At 47.6% G+C, this 21,421-nt stretch overlaps 1 protein-coding gene across 2 annotated transcripts in view; it reads left to right on the plus strand.

Moving 5' to 3' along the window:
* Positions 1-21,421, plus strand: part of EMB2016 (mRNA methyltransferase EMB2016) — a 186,514-nt gene that overhangs the window by 102,104 nt on the left and 62,989 nt on the right. For both annotated transcript variants that reach the window (XM_086515715.1, XM_086515716.1), the window contains exons 16-22: positions 6,768-6,835; positions 7,075-7,297; positions 7,386-7,601; positions 7,716-7,871; positions 8,519-8,572; positions 8,701-8,900; positions 10,975-11,047. In XM_086515715.1, the coding sequence (XP_086371841.1) occupies positions 6,768-6,835; positions 7,075-7,297; positions 7,386-7,601; positions 7,716-7,871; positions 8,519-8,572; positions 8,701-8,900; positions 10,975-11,047 (990 nt within the window). The remainder of the gene's footprint in view (positions 1-6,767; positions 6,836-7,074; positions 7,298-7,385; positions 7,602-7,715; positions 7,872-8,518; positions 8,573-8,700; positions 8,901-10,974; positions 11,048-21,421) is intronic.

Here is a 21,421-nt window from a genome sequence, read left to right on the forward strand (position 1 = left end):
ATACAGGCTGCTAGATTGCACCTGTATGAGTAGACCGACACCAAATTGGCCCTTAACTTAGGCGCCCCTTTCGGTATTTCTTTATTCTTCAAAAGAGGTAATAAACGTTGTGAATCCCTACAAGCTGCCCCGCACAAACTCAGCTGAATTTCCACTGTTCCAGCCCGATTTTGGCAGCATAACTGTACTAGGACACTTCACAGTCAGTATTCCCACGCATTGACTGACTTTCCCGACACATACGGGCACTTTGCAAAACCTGGCGAGAATCTGCAGCACGCTGAATTCTCTGTTTTCAGCCCTGAAAATGCGCCAGATCGCTTGTACAATGGTCCCCTTGCGTCCCCGAACCTCCTGGGGGTATTAGGGTCCGTTTAGGGCCAAAACCCTAAACCTGCCAAAATACACAGCAGGCTGTAATTTACTGTCTCGGGCTCCGTTTCGCGTGCCGGTTGCATCCGTAGCAAGTCCTCGAGCTCCCGCACCTGTAGGGCTACTTGCCCTTTGAATCGGACGAGATTTCTTGCGTGAAACCTATAGTAACAGGGAACGGGCGGAACGGGGCCCTCCCGTTCACGGAACGCGTTCCCAAGCCTGGCGCCTCCTCGAAACGGGGACGGGACCGGAACGCCGTTCCCTTCCTAGGCATAACTGGAACGGTAGGTGGAACGGGGCCCGGAACGGCATCTGGAACGCGGAACGGCAAATCCGGAACACCAAAGTGTTAAAAAATGACAGTTTGGGGCAGATTTTTTGAACTTTTGGGGGGGTGTTATTTCCATCCTCTCCTATATAAAGAAGGGTTTTAAACCCTCTCTCTCTGAAGCTCTCTACCTCACCCTCTCCCTCAAGGCTCCCTCTCCCTTTCCCTCAAGGCTACCGTTCCGGTCTCCGTTCCCGTTCCGCCACCCCGAGGGTCACCCGTTCCGGAAACGTCCCGGAGCCCCCCGTTCCCGTTCCCCGTTCCCGTTCCGTGTAACTATGGTGAAACCTCTCCGAATTCACCTGTACTTGCGGGGGAATTAGCCGCTAGCTAATCCAGTCCCTGTGCAAGAGGCTCTTGCCTCGGCAATCGCGCATGAACCCACACAACTGTACATTGGTCAAATGAAGAGCCCATTAGAGGGGCATAACATACTGCCAAAGGGGAGAGAGAGGGCAGTGCGTAGCGTGCAGGGCATCACTCCTGGCACCGCACTGTGCATAAGAGGGAAAGCAAGCACTCCATAGCTCTTAACCTGTGACAGAAGCTGAAAATGAGCCTCTCCCAGCTTAAAAATCAGCGCCACTTCTTGTTGCATGAGGCAAGTGCACCAGAAGGTGCCACTTGGCACATTTATAACCATTTTCCCGTTTCGGGGTTGCCGCCTAAAACTCTCCCAACCGGTTGCCCAGTTGACTTCACGGCAGAGTAAGAAAATGTTCCCCTTGTCATTCCGGAGGTAATGACGCCAACACATTTTCAGGTCCCAAAATAGCAGTTCCCTAAATTTTAGGAGATGCTGCCATTGTATCTTTCTAGGTCATTCGACCCTCTTTGTACACTGCGGCCACACCCAGAATTGAAATGTAGCCTCTGTAGCAAAGGATTCCACTTTGGCTAGTCAATGACCCCACTTGGCTAACCATAATCCTTGTCCAACCTTAGTGCTCTCTTGCCCTCAGGCCTGGACTCCCTGTGGACAGTTCCACACTAGCTATGCAATGCAGGGCAGTTAGATTTCCCGAGGGGTGTTTCCAAAAAGTGAAAGTAAATAGATAATAAGAAAGAAATCAACAAAAAGGATAGATAGTAGTCACACGCTGGTGACATACCCTCCTCTTGAAATCTCAAACGTCCTCGTTTGCATCTATGTCGTACATGCTTACTGTCAACACTGATGTATTCAACACCTGTCGACACATATACGACACATACATGCTCATTGTCAACCTTGGTGTATTCAACACCTTGTTGACTCATGTATTGCCTGCCTGTGAACCCTGTCCCAATGACATAGTGGTAGCTTCGCACTGTGCCATTGCTTTGAGTCACTAACTTTCCAATGACAAAATGGTAGCTGCACATTTTGCCACTGTCTTATAGTACACGTTGGATCTCGTAACACTTTCGAGCATACCCAAACCGACAGTTTAAGAATGCAGTTACTCATGTACTTCTTAATAGAAGCAATCACTGTATCCTTGACAAACTGACAAGAAATACTCACTTTTATAGCACTAACCAAACTTTTGGACATTCCATAAGAGCAATTGCCAAACTGACAATCTGTACAGCTCTAACATTCATGTAACAGGTATTTCATTTGAGCTCACTTTAAATACCTTGTACATCATTTGTTTCAGAAGCCATTGTCACATTGACAATCCATGTAGCTTTGAAACTCAAGGGGTCAAGGTAGGTTGCAAATCGAAGGCTTCAAGGTAAAGTGATAACACAGTTGGTGACTCTGCAAGTTCACCTTCTACCATCCACTTACCATCCATTGGTGGATAGTTTTTGAACTTTACCAAGTAACGCCTAGCAACCTTGCCTTTCACTTTCCTTTCTTTGTGTGCCAAAATCTGTTCAGGGACCAAGATCTCGTCAAGTTCCTCGACTTCCGGCTGATCTTCAGCTGGCATATTTTCTGGCACATCACCCACATAGGGTCTGAGAAGACTCACATGAAACGCATTGTGAATCTTCCAACTGTCAGGCAATTTCAGTCTATATGCAACATCATTGATTATGTCGCACACTTGAAAAGGCCCATAGTAACGCATGCTGAGCTTTGGAAACAGTCTTTCCTTGCCCTTCATCTTCTTTAACCTTGCCTTTTCAAAGCGTAAAAGCACCCAATCACCAAGTGAATACACTACTTCACGACGGTGACGATCAGCTGCTTTGTTTTGCTTTGCCTGAGTCTTTTCTAAGGCCACTTTGACCTTCTTGTACATTTCATCCATGTGCTGAACATACTTATTTGCTTCAAATATCTTGTCCTTTGTATGCAATGTGGGAGGAACTTTCTTGCCACCTTCAACTATCTCAAAGGGTGCCTTGCCAGTTGATGAATGCACTCTATTATCGTATGCATACTCCACCAATGGCAAATACTGCTCCCACTTTCCTTTATGCTCTGACACATAGCACTTCAGCAGATCTAGGACAGTAGAATTTGCCTCTTCTGACTGCCCATCTGTTTGAGGATGAAATGACGAAGAGAATTTGAGCGTTGTGCCCATATTCTCAAACAAGCCTCTCCAGAACAAACTTGTCATGCGTGGATCACGGTCGCGAACAATCGATTGTGGCATGCCATGATACTTGAAAATATTGCTCATAAACAAGCGTGCCATCTGATCTGGCTTTATCTTCTGCATGACAGGAATAAAATGAGCTTGTTTGCTGAATCTGCAAATAATGGTCCAAATAACATCGTTTCCTGTCTGCGTTCTCGGAAGATCAAAGATAAAATCCATAGCAATACTTTCCCATGGTTTATGTGGAATAGGTAGTGGTTGCAATAACCCTGGTGCCTTTTGCCTGTTAAACTTGACCTTTTGGCATATTAGGCATTCTCGCACAAAGGCATCCACATTCCTTCTCAATGTAGGCCAATAGAAGAATGTCTTAACCGCTTTAACTGTAGCATCGATACCTGCATACGGTGGGACATGACTCTCTTTGATAACTTTGCGTCGCAATGGCTTTGTGACACACAATCTGCCATGCACCATCATGAACCCGTCTCTAAGAAGATAGTGTTCATGACGTTGTCCATCCATTAGTTGCTCGAAGACCCTTGCAAAATCTTCATCATTTGCATACTGTTCTCTCATATCATCAAGTTCATGATGATAAGGAATCGACACAGCTGAAATTTGTGGCTTCCTTGACAAGGCATCAACCACAACGTTCTTCTTGCCTTCCACATGCACAATCTGAAAATGGAACATGGACAAGATATTTGCCCATCGCATATGCTTCTGAGATAACTTTGTTTGTGTCAAGAAGTGTCGCAAGTTCTGATGATCCGTTTGGACAACGAAATCTTGCACCTAGCAGGTAGTGTTTCGAACTTAAGAGCGCATGAGTCACAGCCAGTAACTCTTTCTCATAGACCTGCATGGTCATCTCTGGCCCTTGCAAAATTGTGCTCTCATAGGCTACTACCCTGCCATCTTGCATTAGCACTGCACCAATGCTACTACCACAGGCGTCACAGTGGACCACAAATGACTTCCTAAGATCTGGCAACACAATGACTGGATCTGAAGTCATCTTTTCCTTTAAGAGATTAAAAGGTGAAATCTCTTTTTGTGTCCATCTAAAGGTGACTGCCTTCTTTTGAAGAGCATGTAAAGGTGAAGCAATCTCAGGGAAATTTCAGATAAACCTTCTGTAATAGGAGCATAGTCCCAAAAAGCTTCGGACATCATGCACCGTCTTCAAATTTGGCCATGACTTGATCACACACATATACATATATATATATATATATATATATATATATAAATATATATATATGTATGTGTGTATATATATATATATATATATGTATGTGTCTATATATATATATATATATATGTATGTGTCTATATATATATATATATATATATATATATGTATGTGTCTATATATATATATATATATATGTATGTGTCTATATATATATATATATATATGTATGTGTCTATATATATATATATATATATATATATATATATATATATATATATATATATATATATATATATATATATATATATATATATATATATATACATACATACATACATACATACATATATATATAGAGCCTGTGTATGTTGGTTGAGGCGTAATTGTCATCTACGGGGGCAATCTATGGCTGTCACCTTTAACGGGCGCGTCCTGCAATGTCGAAGCTATTTCCCCTACTTCATGCTGCCTGCTTTGGAGTGCTCTTGTTGATTCCTGTCATTTGGAGTGTCGAGCATATCATTGGCTTCCGGAACGAGGCACTGCATGTACTCATCTTGCCGTGGCTTCGACAGTCGATGTGAGCGGCGTGAGCAAGGCTGTTCTGCCCAAGTTCTTTGTGGAGTATTTGAGTTGGAGCAGCTGCTACGTGGTTACCTTGTACGCATGGGTGATGGTGGAATGATTCTTGAGGGAGCATGTGGGTGTGAATGAAGTATTCGTCGGTGCCGAACTGGAGGTGAGTGCAGGGGGGTTCTACACATGTCTGGTGGGGAAGCCGTTGGGGGTGTTGTGTGGGCAAGGCACGGCGAAGACGATAAGAAAGATGTTCAGGGAGAATGGGCTAGACGTGGGGGTAGGAAGAGCGGGCGGCGGCGTACCATTCTTGTCTGTGTGTAAGGAAGCATGTGTCATGGAGGCGGAGGGCAGCGCGGTTAGTAGAGAGCAGTAGCAGAAAGCGCTGGTGTTGCACAATGGGAGAGCTGAAGTGAAAGGCTCCCTCCAATCAAGGGGCTTGGACCGACCTTTGCATGCTGAAGACGCCCGTTGCTCTATAATGCCTCGGGTGCTGACTCTTGCGCACTCAGCTGGCGACTGAGCTCTCCCGCACCTACTCTCTGTAAGGAGCCTTTATCTCCCTCATCAATCTCTCTTGTCTCATGTGATTCTCCTCTTTCAGACTTGGGACCTCTCTCTCTCTCTCTCCCTCTCTCTAGGCGGCACATAATAGCAGGTCGTTGCTCTCTCTCTCTTCACAGGCCCATGTGATCCCATCGCAAGGAATTGTTCGGGTGCTTGGGGATAGATCAAGCAGTTCATGTCGGGGATGACAACAATTATGAAACCCCGCCTAAATCGAAAGCGACATTTAGGCGGAGGTTTCGAGAGAGCACACTATCGCCAGGCTCTTGAGAGCATATAATTGTTCTAGAGTCAAAGATGACTTAATGTATGAGAAGGTGCATGTGATGGTTAAGGCGGAGCTGAGCCTCTTGAGGGGTGACATTGAAAAAGAGATGTACTTACAAAAAAGCTATGTATGCAGATATGAGGAAACAATTGGACAAAGAGATGTACGCACCATTGAAGGCTGAAATGCGGACGATTGTGAGGGCAGAAGTGAATGTAATGGAATGTTTGACGCATAAAAGATTAGAGGATGCACTCGCTATGTTTGAATCCTGGAAATAAAAAATGGAAGAATGCATGAATGGAAAGTATGCATTGATCGAAGCACATAAGGGAGACCTCCCGCAAGGGAGGCAGGCAGAGAATCAACCCTCAATGATCAAGGAGCTCGAAAGCATTAAGGGGCAGGTGAAAACTCTACGAGAAGAGGAAGAGCAAAGGGCATGTACAACCTCTTCGTGGGCGAAGCACCTTCTCAAAACACAAGAAAAAGTTGATAAAGCTGAAAAGTTGTTTGCCTGGATTTGCCCCTCTTTCTTACCTAGTTGCTGCTCGTCCTACAATTGACTGCTTAGCACGCCATGAGACACATTTCTAATTGGGGCCTTGATCCCTGTCTTGCTTCCTTCAAAGTTCAAGCTCCTATGCTGCATCCTTCCTACCCTCTTCATCAGGTTTGTTTTGCTGATCAGTGGCTGGCTGTCCCTCTGCTCATTTTCATTTGTCCATCACCAGATTATTGTTTTATCTGTCATCCCTTGTCCCTTCTCAAAATGATGGAAGTCAACTCTTTGCTCGTATGAAGTTAAGTATGTACTCCAAGTTCCAACTCTTTCCTGTGAGGAAAACTACTAAATTTGTGGCTGTTGCTATCTAAAGTGAAGGTATCTTATCAACAATGTTGTTGCAGGTGACACATGAGGAGTATCGGAACACAAGACTTGTGGAAGTTTTGCTTCAACTACATCGGTGTACATGGTGCGCAATTATAATGAATCCTAATTATGTTATAGAGGTTTTATTGTTGAAGCATTATAAGCTTTTTTGTCTGTCTGCAAAATATTATCACGGACGTGATGATACTGAGTAGCACTTTTTGAGTTATTTTCTTTAGGCACATGCTTTAGTGGTTTACTTAGTAGAGCATTAAGTTTTGGGAACAATGTTACTTGATGTATCGATTCTGTACATAGTCATTTGTTTCTTCTGGTCAACAGCTCGCGGCTGGCTTCCAAGATTAGTGTCCTTCCTCAAGCCACAGGAGTGAATTTATTTGCATCAGTGCTACGAGTTATAGCATCAATACTATCGTTTTGGCCAGTCTGTGGATGGAAGCCTGCGGTCTTTACAAAGCTGATGGGATTGAATCCCTTGACTCTGGTTCAGACAAACATCCCTCCGGTAGAGCCACGAGAAGCCATTAGTGTGTTGTGGATCTTGGTAATGCATATATTTGTTAACTTGAATCTTTATTTAATTTTTTTAATGTGGAATGTTCCGTGTATAAACATTTAGCCATTTGGACCAGGGAGATATGCTTCCAGAAGAAATTCCCCTGCTGTGCACAAATAAGATACTGGCAATGACTGTTCCACAGAGCTTGGCTGTTGCTACACTGTTGGGGAAAAAGAGCATGAAGTCTGTTAAATGGCATTGCCAGCCTGCTGAAATTGAGAAGTTAATTGAAGCAATGGCCTTGCAACTTGATCACATTTCTTTGATGGTTTCTCATCTTGCGTCCACTGTAAGATGTCTCATATACTTGTGCATCTCTATAATGGTTTTTACCAATAATCTTGTTTCAACAAGATTCTCTAAAGAATTTCAAAGATTGTACTGGTTTGATATCCTCTTACAGGCCTCAACACTCCTACAAGGGTTACTCACCAAGCTTATAGTGCGCATGGCTTGTTGTAACCAAGATCATGGTGCCAACTTGTTGCGGCCTGTGCTTTTGCTGGTGAAGGAACAAGTCGTTTCTGGGATGATGACTGCAGAGAATGACATCTTTCGGGTAAACAAGTTTTCAAAAGTTTCAGGAGGTTTTTAATGGTGATCTCATAGGGTACCTTCAAAAAGATTATTGGTGCCTCAGCATGAAAAAATTGTATGTCGTATCATGCATGTAGATAAGATATCGTTAGTCTGGGACTACCAGCTTCTCCTTGCCATCGCAAAACTCTCTGCTTATGAGTCAGTGCTCGAATAGTTTTGATTGGGGGGTTAAATGTCCTAAATGGTGACTGTAAGTGTTTGCAAGGCATGCAGGGATAAGTGGGATTTTCTAAAGAACTTCTGAGGCATAGGGCACACAAACTAACTAATCACAGTCTTAGCTGCCAAACACACCAGTGTCTGTATGTTTCTTAATTACCACAAAGTTCTTTTTGGTTTGCATGAAAAATTCCTGAATCAATAATGACAAAGCTTCAAGGGGCTACCTCTCTCTTAAAAGGTGGGAGCACATGAATTACAAACGGTGAAAAAACTATCCACACACGCAACTCACCCTCAATCTCTAGACCTTTTGAAGTAACAAATGGGACCCAAAGTGGGTAGGTGGTGACTAGACAGATTTATTTCAACTTGTTTATATGCCACCTTCACTGCTTGATGTTCCATTTTATCTGTGATTAGCATCTGACAATTATTGTTGTTCAGATGGAGCATTACTTAAGGATTCTGACGGAATTGGCCAGACATCCAAGAACCAAGGTGAGTATTTAGGTGTCATGGTTTTGCTGTTTGTCTCATTTTCTCTGGTACACTGACTAGGAGGTGTTTTCCCTTTAAGTCCGATTTAGTTTTAGTACAAGCTTCTGACAGAACCTTTGTTGGAACAGAAAGTCCTGGCTCAAGAGGGAATTGTTCAAATTCTGCTTCAGGCAGCAAAAGATAAAAGTCAATCCACAAAATCTGAAGGCAGACCATGGGTGGTTGAGCAGGATCCTACCTCCTTTCGTTTGCCATGCCTTGTTTTGGATATAATGGTGGCAATCTGTGACCCAGATATTTCTTCATCACCAAAGTCTCCTCTGAATATGTACATTTTCCTCTCTCTCTTCTCTCTCTCTCTCTCTCTCTCTCTCTCTCTCTCTATAGCTAGAGTCATGCATTTGCATGGTTGTACTACCCTCAGCATATATACATGCACATATCCCTAGTAGTAGAGCTCCACCCATCCCCATAGATCTCATCACCCACCAGACGTCCTTCTCTCTCTTATTTTGTACCAGTCTGAACTATTTTGTCTTTTCTGATAGACAGAGGACATACACACGTATGTACTTGATTTGTCTCATAGGCTGACTTTGCCTCACAGAGATGTTAAAAAGCTCTCTCTCTCTCTCTCTCTCTCTCTCTCTCTCTCTCTCTCTCTCTCTGACACTCTGGTGGCTTCTGCATTGCTTTATGGAGCTGAGATTTGGGGACCTTCATTAGATCATCACGGGAGGACAGGCCGCAGTGATGGATGGGGGGACATGGAGAAGCCTCTGGTCTCTATGATCTCGCGGCTCATTAGAGCCAAGGCCTCAGTACCACGTGCTATTGTTCGAGCAGAGCTAGCTGCCCCCCCACTAGTGGTTGAGGCACTCCCCAGATCGGTCTCCTTCATACACCGCATGTGGGAACTTCCCAGAGACAGATATGCCCGCCTTGCACTTGAGTCCTCTCGACAGTTAGCCATGCACGGAGATACAGCATGCTGGTATGGGGAGATGACATCATGGTTTCAGGCGCATGGGTTCAGCATAGACAGATTGCCTCCCTTCTAGTACTCACTGGATGCACCCTCTCTGACTCTTACACAATCCGAGATCACCGGGCTCATCCGCCAAGACTTGACTCAGCTAGACACCAGGAGGACATGGATACAACCAGCACAGGAGCTGGGCACGAAGATGGCTTTCTACAGAGAACATCTCCTCCAGCTTACGGAGGATGGTTTTGTGACGAGGCCCAGATACATGGACACCCACTTGTCTCATGGGATACGATGTGCTATTGGCCAGAGACGCACATCCTCACACCCGCTGTGGATCGAGACTGGGAGATACAGTGGAGTACCAGCACACGCCAGGACATGCCCCTTGTGTGACATCGAGCCTGAGATAGAGTTGCACTACACATGCCACTGCCCCGTCTACTACGAGATACGAGGCCGCTTCCACTGCTTGTTCAAAGAGGGCTTTGGACCATTCTCTAGAGTCATGCGGTACGAGGATCAAAATGCCTGGGTTTGTTTTTGCTCGAGTTGTGCAGACACAGAGAGAGCCTGATGAGAGGATAGGCTAGCCAGTCTTAGAGACAGATCACAGACTTCTTTAGAGCTGCCATCACTGGACACCCGGAGGCGTTACTAGCACAGCAAAGCTCGTCGCCTCACACCAGAGGCACACTGATCGAGCGATCGACTGAGTTGGGGAGATCCGGACGCCCACGACTACGAAGGACTACAGAGCATCGACGGAGGCTGCATCAGAGGATTCGGATCACTTTGGCTCGACATGCACGACGCCTGGTCAGACTACTGACCATGGAGGAGATTGATGAGATCCGCCAGCGACCGATGCTGGATCTCTTGTGATCTAGCTGCTTAGTTCACACCTAGTAGTTTAGGATTCCATAGTATTTTATTGTGACATTTGTCATTTCATTTTTGTCATACTCTGACTTATTATCAGATCCACCACATTGTAACTTTCTGGTCTCATAGGTCACTTTGGCCTTTTGAAAACGTTAATATAACATTTCATTTCATTTTATTTCATTTCTCTCTCTCTCAGGATACACCCACACTGTGTTGTCTTAGCCCCCCATTCACGTCACCCCCTTCTCACATCCTACACAAGCCCAGCTAGCTGCTTAGCTCACATCTAGCAGCTTAGGATTCTATAGTATTTTTACTTTGTTCCTCAGACTTTGTATTAGATGCACCACATGGGAACTCTCTGATCTCATAGGTCACTTTGGCCTTGTAAAGACGTTAATATAACATTTCATTTCATTTCATTTTTTCTCAAAAATATACTGCAGATGATTGCATGAAATCTGTACGTTAGTTTCTCTTTTGATGTGCTTTTCAAGCAAGGGCTAACTTACTTATTAATGCCTAGACGTCTTGCAAAGGAGGGCCCAGGGTTTTCCGAATATTGTGCAATTGCTTCATGGGCTTACAATTTCATGCTGGTAAGCAATATTTCTCACTGTGTCTGCGCTTGTTATAATTAAAAGTTTTAGAATTTCAAGTAAAGCAGGTATATAAAAAGCCTCAGGATAAAGTACTGTACACAAGCAGATTGCAATCTGTGTGCCAACCTTGGGACATATTAAGAATGCTTACCTTTAAGATAGCACGTGAGAAGTCATTATAGTAAAGCAGCTCTCTGTGTTGACAAATTCAGGAGATTTTCATGGCTGTGTCCAGTAAGAACATAGTGGACACACTCCTCAGACTTGGGGATGGGCTGGAAGAATTCCTCCAGTGCTCCCATATATCTCTGGAGCTTCGCCTCCCTTTCCCGCCTTTTCCCAACGTGGCCCCCATCTAATTTCCTCAAGAGGTAGCCAGTCAAAATTTTTATGCTGAGTTATCCAGATTCATGAACTCCTAGATTCATGCATGGTAGTGGCAGTCTTCATGGCCTAGGTTGACTGAAATGTCTCCACAAGGACCCAATTAAATAATTGATTGAGGAAAGCCAAGAGTGTATCCAGTGTGTGGTAACGCATTCCCTCTGCGAATGCCAATGTGATCTGCTATATCTGCTGAATGGCGTTCTTCACCAGAGGCAGTTGACATGCAGAGATATGAAGTCAGTTAGATATCGGTTTTCATCTATGGCGGTAAGGAGAGATCAGTTACGGATAGTTGGGAGCAGCCTTCTCATAGAGGTCCCTTTCCCAGATGTTTCTTCTATGGTGCTGCTCAAAGGTAGATTCATGTCAAGTAGTAGTTTGGCAGGGACAGAGGCTCCATGACAGTAAGAGTCCTACTGTCCACCACTTTGATTCTCATCTCCATTAGATGTGCCAATGTCTGTGTGGTTTCCCGGACATCTGTAGAGCAACTCCCTGGCAGTCATAACTCTGTGAATTATCAATATAAAAAGTACTGAAAGGGGCGTCTAACTTAGGGGCAGTGCATCTAGGTGAAGTATGCTCTACCTTAAGCTCATGTACACCCTTGAGAACTACTCTCATGAAGATTTGGAGTTAAGAAAGTCTCATGGTACTCAACTTCGAGTACTGTTAGGTAAATTTATGAAGTCCAAGTGTCTTAGTCTGAAAAACCCCTTGGTTGGAAAGAAAGATTTGTTGATAACTATCTTTACCTTCCCTAACTTAGACAAGATTGGATTAAGCTCTATTTTGAGATCTCAAGAAGATTTGGATGCTCTCCCTCCTTGTTTGCGAAAGGTATGTAACCATCCCGTCTTAGCCTTCAAATATGTGAAAACATTAGAACAAAAAGCTTTCAACTACAGTGACATCGGACGTAATGTTAAAAAGCAAAAGGCTAGCAATTTGAGATATTGATTGCCCTTGAAGTAAAGCTGCCGTTTCTTCTTACGTAAATGGAGCTTTGGGTCATGTAGTTTTTTTTTTTTCCGAGAAAAAGATCCTTCTATTAGTTACTGAAACTGTCCATAGGGCTACAACCACCTCTTCAAGAGAGGGCTACAACAACCATGGTGGGAGACTCTCCCAATGAAAAGACCAGCATATGTACAATGGGGCTAAATCAAAAAATGGGGGGAGGGAAAAGCCACACAGGTGGTCGGTAGTGCCATCGGAGTACACCATGGACCATGGTGTAGAAAGGCCCAGGAAGCCAGAGTCGAAGGAAAGCCTCTCTGCGCTCCCGCATGCGGTCGGAGTTGCCCTGTAGTCCCTCGAGCTGTCCTCTGAGAGTGTGGATCAGCTCTAGCCAAAAATCGCGAACAGTCTCTACTGGTGGCATAGCGCGAGCCTCAAAGATGCGGAAGCAATGTGCCCGCCAGATGAACCAGAGTGTTAGGCCACTGATGAGCTCCCAACATTGAACACTCCTCTCTCTCACTGCACCACTTCTGTGGAGTAAGCTTTGTAGCAGGCTCGAGTGTCGGTTGGCCCTCCTGCATCACTATCATTTGCTGGTGGAAGATAGCTCAAATTGAAGTGCCTGGCTCCTGAGGGAGGACCAAGCCACTGCTCCCCAAGTGTACTTTCGAGCCGTGGAGAGAGCAGGCATGAGCCAAAGAACTTGTAGCCACACCTGCTGGGCCAAGGGGCAATCCCAAAGACAGTGACGTTGACTCTCCACAAGATGGTCACAAGCTGCACATGCGGCCGATAGACCACTATGCACTAGCCAGCTCCCAACTAGCTCTGTGTGCGACCAGCCATTGAAACAAGATGACTTGCCTCGGCTGTCTGGAGTCCCCAACCTCTTTCAAAAAGCTGCGAAGAACTCAGATGTGAGACCCTCCTCCTGCCAATGAGGTGCTGCAGCGGGGCGGGCCTCTCTCTGTAATGCAAGTATATGACGTCCGAGTCGAACAGTGTACTGAAAGAACGGGACACCTGGGTGGTCTGCAGAAGAGAAAGGATCCCTCGAGAGCCACTCATCAGGATCCCACTGTACTCGTGCCAGTGGACAACACTCCCAAGCCCAGAGCCTCCAGTGTCCAGTCTCAAGAGCTGTTGGGTCAGGATTGATGACACAAGTCCTCCCACAAATGCCCACTACTCGGATCCTCTGAAAACAGCACCCTGTGACACAAGTCCTCCCACAGATGCCCACTACTCGGATCCTCTGAAAACAGCACCCTGCCACTTGCGAGGCCTGTACTGCAACTCGCTGTAGGCGTCCCCCACCCTGAAGCTCAAAGAAAAGGGATAAAATAGTCTCTGAGCAGACCCTGATTGAGATGAGAACCTCCAGTTGTGTGAAGGCTCCCATCCACCTGGGTGCTACTGGCTCTAGAGGCGTGAGCCACTCAGCACGAACTGCCTCTGAGATGTCTTGGCACTTGCGCTGCACCCCTCTCATGCCTTGTAGCTGGAGACCCTGCACCTCCTCTGACAAGCATGTGAACCCTAACCAGTCACCTAGAGAGCGCGCTGGACCCGCTGCCATGGGACCCCAGGAAACATGAGGCAGACTACCAACCAAGTGGCCTCTCTAAGTGCTAACCATGGGGTTCCAGACAAAAGGCTGCCGTAGGCGCACCTCCGTGCAAGTAGGCTTTCTTTGCTCCAGGCCTCGCCGCAAGAGCTCCCAAGATCGAAGCAAACTCACAGCGAAGCGGTCCTCCAGTCTCCTGCTCAAACCAACTCTGCGCATCTTTGTGAAGATCCATATGGTCGAAGGTTGCCAAGGGCCTCCTGCCTGAGGACACTAGCACGAAGGCGCTGTAGCAAGAACTCCTTCTAGGGCTCCTCACCTGGAAGGAGTCCTCTGACGATGAATTTCCCAAGAAGGGCTCTGCTGTGCTGTGCTGGGTCAATGATCTGCCAAGCCACTTTGGCTCGGGCTACCTGAGTGTCACGTCTTGACCAAAGGATGTTCCTGATCAGCCTCTCTACCTGGCTGATACAAGAACTCGAGAAGATCCAGCAAGAAGTGATGTACCACATAGTCGCCAACAACATCTGGTTGGCCACTACTACTCTGCCAGCCAAAGAAAGTCGTGCTGAGCTCCAATGTAACAACTTCCTTCTGATAGACAGGAGGAGGGGAGCAATTTGCTGCGTGGGAGACAAGTCCAGACCAACCTGACAGCCCAAGTACCGAACTACAGTCCCTGGGGGAATCCACCTAAAATCCTCACTTGGCATCCAATTGGGCACATGAGCACTACCAACCGAGAGAGCCACTGTCTTTGTCCAATTGATCAGTGCACGAGGTGCACTACAGAACGTCTCCAGAGCGTGCTCACACCTGTGAAGGTTGGCCTCGTGGTCATCCAAGTACAAGGCTCAGTCGTCTGCAAACTGAGCGTCCAACAGCTCATCTCTGCGAATAGCCCCGTAGACTAACCTGCTGTAACACCAAAAACCTGCTCATCGCCTCCGCATAGAACAGAAAGAGAAAGGGGGCAAGAGGATAGCCCTGTCTCACCGAACGTGTCAGCATGAAGCGATCACCTCTTTCTCTTGCCCAAAGTACCCGACTGTGAACGTGTCTGTATAAAGCTGACTTCCCTATGAGCCAAGCATCTGAGAAGCCCATCCTGCGTAGAGTGCCCTCTAGCAAGTCTCAGTCAACTATGTCGTATGCCTTCTCAAAATCGAGAAGAAGAACCACTAGGTCCTCACCACGGAGTCGTCCTAGGGCAGAAACCTCCCAAAAAGTAAAAATATTGTCAAGGATACTGCGTTCCTTGACAAAACCTGTCTGAGTCCCATGTATAAGGCTCTCTAGAAGCGGTTGAATCCTCAAACTCAGAGCCTTGGCAAGAATTTTGTAGGCTGAGTTGAGGATGGTGATGGGGCACCACTCTCGAATCTCATCCAAGGAGCCACCCTCCTTGGGAATGAGGTAGATCAGGCCCTCACTCATGCTGTCAGGCATCACTCATGTGTGGAAAATGTAATGAAAAGCACTACAGAGATCTGGGCGAAGCAGGTCCCAGTACTCTAAGAAAAAACAGGGAGTTAGCCCACCCTCACCTCGACAGCTACCCCTAAGAGCCGTGTGCAGCTTCTCAAGCTGATGTGGCAGCTCAAGCCTCTAACGTATCTCCTCAGTCACAAGACAAGGCATCTATGCCCAAACCTGCTCCTTGCATGCATCCTGACGCTGTGACTGGGGCTTTGCAGATAGTAACTCACGGTAAAAGTCAGTAGCAACTGTACGCATATCCTCGGGCTCAGAAGCAACTGACCCGTCGGGTCTCCGCAACAGATTGACCTTGGCATGCGAATGCTAAGGTCCCACTGCCTCAAAGAAAGCACCAGTCACACTGTCGCCCAGCTGGGTCCATTGAGATGCTTGTCGGTGGAAAGCAAACTCATGTTGCCTCTCCTCTATGCTAACAAGCTCCTGTCGAGCCTGCTGTAGCTTCTCCTCCAACCAAGGACTGTCTGGATGCTGCTTCTGCATCCTTTGTAACGAAGCAATACCCCGTCTGAGAGGCTGCTCCTCCTCTCTCGCTGCAGTCCGGCGAGCCAAAGAGTCCTGAAGAAAGAAACGGCTAATTTGAGCTAATCTTGAGGCCACTCTGTCAGCAGGAGAATCCTGCCTTTCCAAGCTCTCTGTCCAGAGAGCCTCTACTCGCTCTCTGAGTGTAGAGTCCAACAAGACCCTCTCTGGGATGCGAATCATCGTGCTCCCAGTCCGCTGCCTGTCTGCCACTGTGAGGATCACTGGTGCATGGTCCGAGAAGGAAGTCCCTGCTAGAATGCCAACTGTCCCTCCCAAGTCACTGAAATGGTCACTAGTGTAGAAGCGATCTATCCGCGATAGATTCACTCCTCCCACTCTGTGGTCTGAACGAGAGAAGGCAAGGCTGTCTGGGGGCTCACAAAACTAGAGTGCTGCCAAACATCCGAGACCCTCAGAGTCATACAAAACTGTAGCAGGCTACAGTGTCACTTGCACAGGACACAGTTAGTACAATTGGTCTAGGCTGTTTCACACTGGACGGACCCTCTGGGCTAGGAGTGACACGTGGCAGTGGTAGGGTACCGACTTTGGTCTAGTGGACATCGTGGCCAGGTCACCACATGGCTGACATTTATGAGCCGTTGGTGGCCCTTTATGGTGTTACATATGAGTAGTGGCGGTTGGTCATCGGCATTATCTTCTTCACCTTTGGTCCAGCATCGTCCGCTAGAGCAGTCAGTGAGTCGATACACAGAGCACGTCTTCACCATCCCTGCACATCTGAGCCTCGACACCCCATTGTACCTGTGAGTCCTGGGCTGGAGCTGAGTGTGCTGCCACGCCAGAGTCTGTATCGGTGCTTTGAGATAGTCGAGTCACTTGTTGTGGTCTACTCTATTGTTGCTGTTGTGTCTCTGTGAGCTAGGGTGTGTATTGTTTCCTGTTTTCAGTCTGTTTGAGTGAGATTGTCTCGCACATTGCACTGAGGACCACCCACTGTAGAGAGCACGACACATTATCCGCGCTACAGGTGCTCTCATTTTGGCGATCACGGTGGGACCTAAACTGATGTCTCACTTTGTTGAGTAGCTTGTTTCTTCGCTTTGCTTGTGCAGCCTGTTGGTCTGGTCCAATTTCACCCTTGACAACTTAATCTAGCTGGTCTAGTCTCTCGCCTTGCTGGTCTGGTCCTCTCTCGCCCTAGTCCACCTAGTCCTCGTCCCTGGTCTAGTCCTTCCTCGTCCTGGTCCAGGCTAGGTGGTCTTGTCACTCGCCCTGGTCTAGTAGAGGCTAGATAAATGTTCAGCCAAGTGAAGGTTGTCTTGCCCAAGTGAAGGTCTTCTTGCCCAAAGCTTGGTGGGGTTGGCGGTTACTGCATGACACATACAAGGAGGTCATTGGAGCGTCAAAGTGCACTACTGAGTCCTCTGAAGTACTACCACAGACGGCGTCAACCCTTGGTGCCCAATAGAAGCATATTAACCCCATCACCCATACCTACTCATACGGCTACCTCCATTCCTTCGACCTGTTCTACATTCTCCAGGTCACCTTCTCCGGTAAGGCTCTCCCCCATCTTGTTACAGCAAGCTAGTGAGCAACAGACTCAGGAGCAGGAGGCCATGGAGGAGCTCACAAGTGTTCTGGCAAAGGTGAACATCAAGTTCCCTACCTCTAAGGGTCTCTCCACAAAGGATGCAGACGACAATGCTCGGAGGTTTGTCTCTCTTTGCAGAGGTCCTGGCCTCAATAGAGAAGATGCATACCTGGTGCTGTTTCCGTCCACCTTGGATGGTCTTGCAGATAAATGGTACAATGAGTGTGCTGAAAACCACTTTACTATTTGGACCATGTTAAGACAGCAGTTCTGTGAAGCTCTCCGACTAGGGGATTATCAAGAGAAGATTCTAGATGAGTTGGCCAACCTGTTGCTCTAGCCCAAGGAGACATTTGTAGAGCTCATGACCAGAACAAAGTCCCTGGTCGCCAAGCTGCCTCAGCAACCAGGGGAATTCATGGTGAAGAAGTGGGTAGAGAAGGCTCTGCCTAAGACTTCTCAACAAAAGCTCAGAGAAAGCCTCCGTCCTGAAGCCAGTCTGGAAGACTTTGTTGCTACTGCTACTAGAATAGAGGGAGCAAGAATGCAGTTCACTGACTCTCCTAGGTTAGATACTGCCCCTTTACTCGTGAACAGTCCAACAGACCCCTGGACTTCTTCACGAAGGGAACTGGAAGCCCTAAAGTTACAGCGGGTCTTGCAAGAAGAGAGATCCTTCTCTCTCAGACAGGAGAAGCCTCCACATCAAGAGGCTTATGATCAACTTAAAAGAGAGTTAGAAAAGCTCAGGTCTCAGCAGGAGACTAAGGCTATGGTATGGTGTAGTTCATGCCGCTCTCAAGGACACCCTCCATAGGACTGTCCCCTTCGCTCTTATTGCCACTTCTGCGAAAAATCGGGTCATGAAGATAAGGATTGCTACTATATAAAGGGATTGCACAAAATAGAGCAAAGTCTTGGTCCTACACTCCAACAGGGGTTAGCACCAGCATCCAACATAGTTTCCCACTACGGCCATCCCAACTACATGCCACCTTTGCTCGATACCCTTGCTGTCCAAGGTATGTCAAGTACTTTCCCGACTCAAAGTTTTTATAATGCTAATGCCACCTTAACCCCTCAGAGCTTCTACACTTCAGCCTCCAACTCCATGCAGCAACCACCTCGTCCCCCGTTTCGTCCTTCCAATCGGCCCATACTTTGCTACAGATGCGGAGAATATGGGCATTATCAGAGCAAGTGTTCTTTACCTGAGGGGTCTCCTCCTTGTCGTCATTGCCCTGATTCGAAGGATCACTACAGTAAGGATTGTCCTACGCAAAGGGCATCCACGTCTTCAGGCTCGACTCAGAACCAACAAGATTTCACCTTCCCTGTACAGCCCTCAGAGTCTTATTTGATTTCCTATCCAACTGCTCCCCTCACCGATTATAAAAGTCCTCGTCTCACTGTATCTATTCTTGGGCATCAGCTATCCGGCGTCATCGTTGATGGTGGATCTGGAATCAACCTGATGCCCGAGTTCACTATGTTAGCTCTAGGTCTACAACCTACTTGCCCTGCCCCCTTCACAGTTACATTGGCCGATGAACGAACAGTATACCCAGTGGGCATGGTGGACAATGTGCCTCTGCAGGTACAAAACTTTACTTTTAGCTTGGATTTTATTGTGGTTCGTCTTCCCCAGATTGAGGGCGGATTTCCTTTGCTCATTGGAAGACCATGGCTGCGACACACTAAAGCACTTCATGATTGGGGAAACGACGCAATGTGGATACAAACTTTTGGCTCCCCGATGCAACCCATCCTCTTAGAAGGAGTTATGGATCCAGTGGTGCAGCAAGTTTCTTTGTCAATGGAAACCAACCCTGAACAAGAACAGCCTACTACACCTGATGGGTCTGACGAAGATCTGCTGGAGTGGTTGGAGGCTACCAAATCTATGCCTTGTTATGGAGTCTCTATTCACTCTTTGCATAGAGGTACACCTTCTTCCAAGGTTTCCACAGTAACTAAACCCAATGAGCCACCTGAGCCAGCTCAAAGGTTGACTGCCATAGAAGTTACCTCGGATGCACCCTTGGTGGAAGTCTTTGAATTTGGTGAGCCTATGGAGGATCATAGAAGCGGGCAGAAATCTCCTCCGAGAACAAAGCTCCCTTCACAGAGCTCGTCCTGCCTAATGAATTCCATTCTCAGGATAGTTGTCTTGCTCATGGTGGCTGTGCTCTGTAGCATCTCCTCGTTCAACCAGTGGTACATGGACTTCATCTACAGCCCTAGTCCCCCTCACACCACCTCGCCCTTGCCCTCCCCTACTCGCCCTCTCCCTCCCCTACCTACCCCCTCGCCCTCGCCCTCACCTACCCCTAGCCCTCTCCCTACCTTCCTCGCCCTCACTCTCCCACCCACCTACCTACTCCCTCGCCCTCCCCCCCCCCACCTACTACGCCCTCGCCCTCCCACCCATCTACCTACTCCCTCGCCCTCGCCCTCGCCCTCGCCCTCCCCCTCCCACCTACCTACCCCCTCGCCCTAGCCCCCCTACCTGCCCCCTCAACCTCGCCCTCCCCCTCCCACCTACCTACCCCTTCGCCCTAGCCCCCCTACCTACCCCTCGCCCTAGCCCTAGCCCTCCCCCTCCCACCTACCTACCCCTCGCCCTAGCCCTCCCCCTCCCACCTACCTACCCCCTCGCCCTAGCCCCCCTACCTACCCCCTCGCCCTAGCCCTCCCACCTAACCCTCGCCCTCGCCCTCCCCCTCCCACCTACCTAACCCTCGCCCTCGCCCTCCTACTCCCACCTACCTACCCCTCGCCCTAGCCCTCCACCTAGCCTTCGCCCTCTCCCTATCTCCCTCGCCCTCGCCCTCGCCCTCGCCCTCCCCTCTACCTACCTCGGATTTCAAGCATTCACCTGGGTACTACCTACCCACCCCTCGGCTTTCAAGCATTCACTTGCGTTCCTTGTGGCTTTCAAGCATCCCGCCGTTGTTAATTCTTTTTGTTCTGCCACTAAGATAGAGCTTAACCACCTGCGTTATTACTCGAGCTTTTGATCATCAGTCTTTTCAACAATTTCATTTGCAAGTGAGGACCAGGTCATTTTCCTCTCACTATGGTTATCAATAATAAAGATGTGCTGGATCCAAACCGAGCTTGTCTCTCTGCGGTGGAGCTTTATTCTGTTTAGCCAATTGGAATTCTTGGCTTATGCAATCATACTGAGTCCTGCCTATCCAAAGGCTTAAAACGTTGCAAGCAGTGCAGTGTGTCTAAACTCCACTTTTGGGCCTAGAACCTGCTTCAAGAAAGATGTACAGATGCAGTACCTAATGGTTTTCTTTCACAGTTTTTTCAGTATTTCCTCTCACCGAGACGGTGAACGGTCTTGTGGCGGGCAACCTGTAGCAGGCTACAGTGCACTTTCACAGGACACAGTTAGTACAGTTGGTCTAGGCTGTTTCACACTGGACGGACCCTCTGGGCTAGGAGTGACACGTGGCAGTGGCAGGGTACCGACTTTGGTCTAGTGGACATCGTGGCCAGGTCACCACATGGCTGACATTTATGAGCTGTTGGTGGCCCCTTATGGTGTTACATATGAGTAGTAGCGGTTGGTCATCGGCATTATCTTCTTCACCTTTGGTCCAGCATCGTCCGCTAGAGTAGTCAGTGAGTCGATACATAGAGCACGTCTTCACCATCCCTGCACATCTGAGCCTCGACACCCCATTGTACCTGTGAGTCCTGGGCTGGAGCTGAGTGTGCTGCCACGCCAGAGTCTGTATCGGTGCTTTGAGATAGTCGAGTCACTTGTTGTGGTCTACTCTATTGTTGCTGTTGTGTCTCTGTGAGCTAGGGTGTGTATTGTTTCCCGTTTTCAGTCTGTTTGAGTGAGATTGTCTCGCAC

Source organism: Adiantum capillus-veneris, chromosome 7 (assembly GCF_014529385.1).
Source record: "Adiantum capillus-veneris isolate H3 chromosome 7, ASM1452938v2, whole genome shotgun sequence".
Taxonomy (NCBI): domain Eukaryota; kingdom Viridiplantae; phylum Streptophyta; class Polypodiopsida; order Polypodiales; family Pteridaceae; genus Adiantum; species Adiantum capillus-veneris.